The sequence below is a fragment of the Melitaea cinxia genome, chromosome 3, assembly GCF_905220565.1.
Source record: "Melitaea cinxia chromosome 3, ilMelCinx1.1, whole genome shotgun sequence".
NCBI classification, from domain to species: domain Eukaryota; kingdom Metazoa; phylum Arthropoda; class Insecta; order Lepidoptera; family Nymphalidae; genus Melitaea; species Melitaea cinxia.
Genome location: NC_059396.1, coordinates 18,221,172 through 18,227,171, shown reverse-complemented (window position 1 = coordinate 18,227,171; position 6,000 = coordinate 18,221,172). Strand labels below are relative to the sequence as shown.

Here is a 6,000-nt window from a genome sequence, read left to right as displayed (position 1 = left end):
TCACCATCATATTTTTTTAATGTCTATATATAAGGTATGAGATGGGATATGGTGTATTTCAAAACAAAAAATGTTTACAATATACTAAGACTTTTTGAAACAAAAAATATGCATATATAAATAATAATTATGTACAGAACTTACTCTTTTACAGGTCGGTTTAAATTATTTTAAAGGTAATAAAAGGAATAATAATGCTTTTATGATTTCAATTCAATTTAATGTATTAAAGTTAACAAAGCAGATATTTAATGTAAGGAAGATTCTCACTAGAAATATCAAACATTTATAGTTTCACACACTACATTGATATACAAGAAGAAATATCGCTTTTTATGACGTCATAAAGGATTACTGTTATATTTACTTTACGCAATTACAACGCCTAGTGGTGGTTGGTCGGCGACGAAGGCACAGTTTACTCCTCTGGGCATCTTGAAGTATCCATTTTCACCCCAATCCGCACCCCAAGAGTTCTTTACCAGCCAGTATGGTTTTCCATCCTCACCTGAATTTGTAATACATTAAATTATAATTGTTCAAAAGAAACCTGGGACTAGACCGTTGGCGTAGTATGCAAAGAGTATATGGGATCTTTAAAAAAAATTAATAAGTTCAATTTACCTATGTTATACTCAAGAATTAGAGTCTGAAATTATGCAGTTTTATAATAAACTAGCTGCGCTCGCGACTTCGTCCGAGTAGAATTAAAAAAAATATTTTCAAATCGCAGAGTTACAAATAAATAAATTTTTAAAATAAAAGTAGCCTAAGTTACTCCTTATTACATCAGCTATCTGCTAGTTAAAGTCCCGTCAAAATCATTCCAACCGTTTCAGAGATTAGCCGGAGCAAACAGCCAGACAAACAAAAATTATAAAATAATATTATTTTCGTATATGTACCGTGTTATACATCCATATGCATTAAGTAAAAAGCATTTATTTTAATATTACAAACAAACACTCCAATTTTATTTATTTGTATAGATATTAGAAATCAACAAATAAATCCCAAAATATATAACCGCTAAGTTTGTTATTGGAACGCATTGATCTGATGGAATGTAATTCTGCAATTTTTTGTGTTTTAATTTATAGATTTATTTGTATACCTTTTCCATAACCAACCAGCAGTACAGCATGATTGATATTTATCCCTCGACATTCTTTCAATATTCCACCATTATAATGTTGTACTGTTTCACCATCAACCACTGTAATCCACATAATCATACATTCAATTACAATAATTCATATTAACAAATAAATCGTAATATTCTTGTACATCGTCAATAATAAGGACAATTTTGCAATCGCGAGCAAATCATTCGTCATTATTCGCATTAAGGTCAGAAGGACCGTCTGCCTCTTTTTAGTATGTGTAATGGAGTTTTTTGAATAATCACTGTTTGCAACATTAAAATAGATTATCGAAGTCAAAAACCGATATATCAAATCAGATATGACAAATCAAGATCTAGATAAAACTTTCAAGACTATTACTTAAAATATTTCAATTGTTTAAAGATTGTAAGTTATGAATGATTTACTAAGCAATCGTTCAAATTAAGCTAAACGATTTTTGCGTTACTTCCAAATAAAAAGTTTCATTTACATACGACTGCAACTTCATTAAAAAATATATTAAAGAGTATTACCGATTGACAAAGGGCCCAATTGTAATAATTTCTCTGCGAATTCATCTTCTTTGGCTTGTACTTTCACACAGTTCTTAACTCTAACTTTAACCTTCTGCGGGTTTAATCTACACATGCCATCTCTAGCTTCATAGGGATAGTCATCTTCGGTCATTGCCCCGTTATCTTGAATATACCTAAACATAAAACCGTTACATATTATTACAAATTTGACTATAGAGGTATTTTTGTAATAGCTTTAAAGTGAGCTAAAGCTAACTTACTTTAATGCTGTTTCTGGGTTTCCACTTCTGCAACCATAAGACTTTTTCTCGCAATCAATCAGTTCTTGCTCTGATAGGTCCACTAGTTGATTAGTTTTGATCGCGTAAGCACTTTCCACCGTACCTTAGAGCACGTACAAATTATACTTATTTATGATGGTTATGTTATTGGCAACTGCTATTTACCTTTAATATCAATGTCATATTGTGGACAGAATATTTCATATTCGATGATGGTTATAGTTACAAAAAACAATAAAAATTTAACTATATTTGCTATCGTGCCACTTTTTTAAATGCTGTTCCACTTCGACTCTTAGTGTAAGGGTCCTTCCAAAATGCATATTATTTTATGGTTCTACCTGATGGTACGCGGGTACCGTAGCTTATAGACGGCTGCCAATAAATACTAAGAGTACTGCAAGCGAGTTGCCAACCCTTTTGCCAATCCTCCCAGAGCTCTGACTACCTGACTCAAATCATAGGAATACAACACTCACTCCTCGAGAGTAGTATCACTAAACCGTGATCTTTTATAACATATTTATGAAATTTAAAGTAATCGTCAGCATCATGGTCATTAAACTTGATTTATTGATGAATATACAAACATGGCAAATGCAAAAAAAAAAATGGCAATAAAAGCAAATGTCATGCATTATTGTAGATATAATTTTATTCTAAGTTTTGTCGCTAAGAGATTATTTTTAACTTACCAATTGCACTAAAAGCCCAACAGGAACCACATATCTGATTTTTTACTTCAGTAACTACTCTTTTTTGACGCCAATCAAATTCTTCAGGTACATCCACTGGCTTTAAGTCCAAGTCACCACTATTGATGCAAGCGCCACTAACATTACTCCTTATGTATCCTGTGTGTCTTTGAATAAATTCTTCAGAGGTCAAATCGCTAAACTTATTTATAGCTAAAATAAAAAGGAAATGTATGATACAAAGTTGTACATTTAGTAGAACTAGACTTAGTTAATAAATAACAATTTCTGGTTGTCAATATAGTCGTTGAAACGGTTCAAGGAACAAAAGATATATTATAAAAAAGAACGATTCGGAACTTACCAAATACAGCACCATCACTATTCTCATTGAGACTATTAATCTTCTCCAAATTCTTCACAAATATTTCATACCTTACTGCCTTCTCTTCTTCATCGTATTCCTTGTTATAGTCTTGTATAAAATTTTCGAAGTGATCGCGAGCATCCTCCAGTGAATACCTCAGTATGTTCTTAGCAGAAGCTAAACCGACACAAAACACAAATAAGACAATTATATTCATTGTTACTTTATAATACTAAGAAGACAGTTGACCGACTTCAAGTAATATCAATACTGACGGTGTACGCTTTTTATATTTCAAACTACACAACGAAAATGCGTTTTTAACATACCATTGGATTCTTATCACATTTCCTTATTAGAAATATGCATATCTTTATTATCATTACATTAAAGTACGTCAATTTTTGCATTCTTTTAGTAACTACAATAATGAGATAGCTGCACCTCGCGGTCCCACTCGCGTGATTTCCGATTCCATAGAAATGTTGCCTACATATTATTCTAAATCTCCAGCTGTCTAGGTAGGGGATAGTCCCGTAGTACCGGACGGACACACACAAACGCATCAGCCTATCGCAGTCCACAGCTGGACATAGGCCTCCACAAGTTCGCGCCAAAAATGACGTGAACTCATGTGTTTTGCTCATAGTCACCACGCTGAGCAGGCGGATTAGTGACTGCAGGGCTGGCTTGGTAGCACGAGAGTTTGTAGCTTTGTCACTACGATTTTCGAGGTTTTCTCTCGATTTCTCTGGGATTTCATCATCCTGGTTTCCTTATCATGGTACTAGAGTTGCGATATCTCCTTTCCGAAAAAAAAAAGAATTATCAAAATCGGTTCATAAACGACGAAGTTTTACCCGAACATATATATAGTTAGGCCCTCTCGTACAGGTCATGAGAGTAGATAAATTTATTTTGCGTGGGATCGACACGTCACGTGTATACTAAAAAATACTGGTTGATGCAAGATTTACGTGTGCTGTTATTCCTAACAGCATTTAAATTTCGTTTGGTAAGTATTTTTTTAGATTTAGTTCTTTAAACTCGTATTACATGAATATAAGGTTATATCCATTTCAATTATGTTCTTTGAGTCCCTAGAAGTTTCCTAGAACAGTGTATTTTCCCCTATGGCTGAACAATTATTTTTTCATGTTTATATAATACTGTGATAGAAAAAAATATTGTTCAGTTCGCAGTTACAAAATATATAGATTTCTAAAATAAAAGTAGCCTAAGATACTCCTTATTACATCAGCTATCTGCCACTGAAAGTCCCGTCGAAATCGGTGCAGCCATTTTAGAGATTAGCTGGAACAAACAGAGAGACAGGCTAACAAAAATTGTAAAAAAATGCTATTTTGGTATATGTATCGTGTATACATCCATATGCATTTAGTAAAAAACGGTTATTTTAATATTACAAACAGACACTCCAATTTTATTTATTTGTATATATTAAACTGCTGTGTGGTTACAGCAATGAAGAATATAGCCACCCCCTCTCTTCCCGTGGGTGTCGTAAGAGGCGACTAAGGGATAACACAGTTCCACTACCACCTGGGAACTAAAAAAGCCAACCGATGGCGGGATAACCATCCAACTACTGGCAATGAAATACACAGGCCGTAGACGGACAGCAACGTCTTCGATGCGACAAAGCCAGCCCTGCGGTCACCAACCCGCCTGCTCAGCGTGGTGACTATGGGTAATACACATGAGTTCACACCGTTTTTGGCGTGAACTTGTGGAGGCATATATCCAGCAGTGGACTGTGATAGGCTGAAATGATGATGATGATAATGATGATATTTTAAACATTATTAAAGTCTGATTTTATTATTTCAGGTAAACTTATATCTTAAATAATGGAGAGACAAGACATTACAAGAAAATCGTCAACAGCGTGTCAAATCTGCGTAGGCCACCTAAGAGACACATTGCGTTGTTTGCTTAGAAAGTCAGGACGAGGACTGGATTCGATGGGCTCACGAGGCATGCGCCGATACTCCAGTGCCATGTGTTCCGACCTATTTGTGAAAGATGTCACCTTTATTAGGTGCATTCGGTCATTTACACCATTTTATAGCTTTGTTTTATACTAGGTGCCACATTATAATAAATCAAAAAATTTCGATGATAATATTTGGTTATCTATTTGGATTTGTATCCTTTTTGTACTCTACTGGTCTATCCGTCCTCGATTTTTCTAGGATTTTTTTAATGAAAATAGTTTTTGACAATTTTTCGGAAATAGTTAAACTTATAGCTTCAGCCTGTAATATCCCACTTCTGGGCATAGGCCTCTTTCCCCATGTAGGAGAAGGATCAGAGCTTAATCCGCCACGCTGCTCCAATGCGGGTTGGCGGATATATTCCCTACTATGAGTAACGATCGCTATCTAAACTTAAGTACTTACTATATAGTTGTCTGTGTTCACATATACCTACTACATATAAAAATACTAACATACCAAACCGAATTGGCGCCGCAACCACGCCGATGCCAAGATGCATTAAAACCGTGTAGAAAACGAAACCTTTCTGAATCGCATCAAGCTTTTATATTAGATTTTTTGATTCAGATCAACTTATATTCAAACTACCGACCCGCCTCGGCTTCGCACGGTTGAAAAAACTATCAGTATTTCTCTACTATAATGTGCATGTATTATACACATAAACCTTCCTCTGGAATCACTCTATTTACTAAAGAAAACCGCATCAAAAATCCGCTGCGTAGTTTTAAAGATCTAAGATCTAATCATACAGACAGCGGGAAGCGATTTTCGGTCATTCTCCAGTTCGGCGTTCTTTGCCTAATTACCGTGACGTTTTTTATTTTTCACTGATTTGACTTAAACACATTAAAATATGAAGCAAATCAAAAATACGAATTCAATAATTATTTTGGCATGTAACAGTTAATTGCGGTTTTCTAGATAATGAGACTTAAAAAATTTATGGGTATGGTAATTAGAAAATTTTTAT

The 6,000-nt window shown here is 34.4% G+C and overlaps 1 protein-coding gene across 1 annotated transcript; it reads right to left on the bottom strand.

Annotated features, from left to right (window-relative positions):
- Nucleotides 1-203: 203 nt before the first annotated feature.
- On the bottom strand, nucleotides 204-3,223 carry LOC123668258 (mexicain-like). Its single transcript, XM_045602031.1, has 6 exons — nucleotides 3,004-3,223; nucleotides 2,640-2,852; nucleotides 1,924-2,047; nucleotides 1,661-1,836; nucleotides 1,115-1,216; nucleotides 204-508 (listed from the first exon to the last, which is right to left on the bottom strand). Exons 1-6 carry the CDS (start codon nucleotides 3,221-3,223, stop codon nucleotides 369-371), a joined length of 975 nt encoding a protein of 324 aa, XP_045457987.1. The 3' UTR covers nucleotides 204-368.
- Between the last annotated feature and the right edge of the window lie 2,777 nt (nucleotides 3,224-6,000).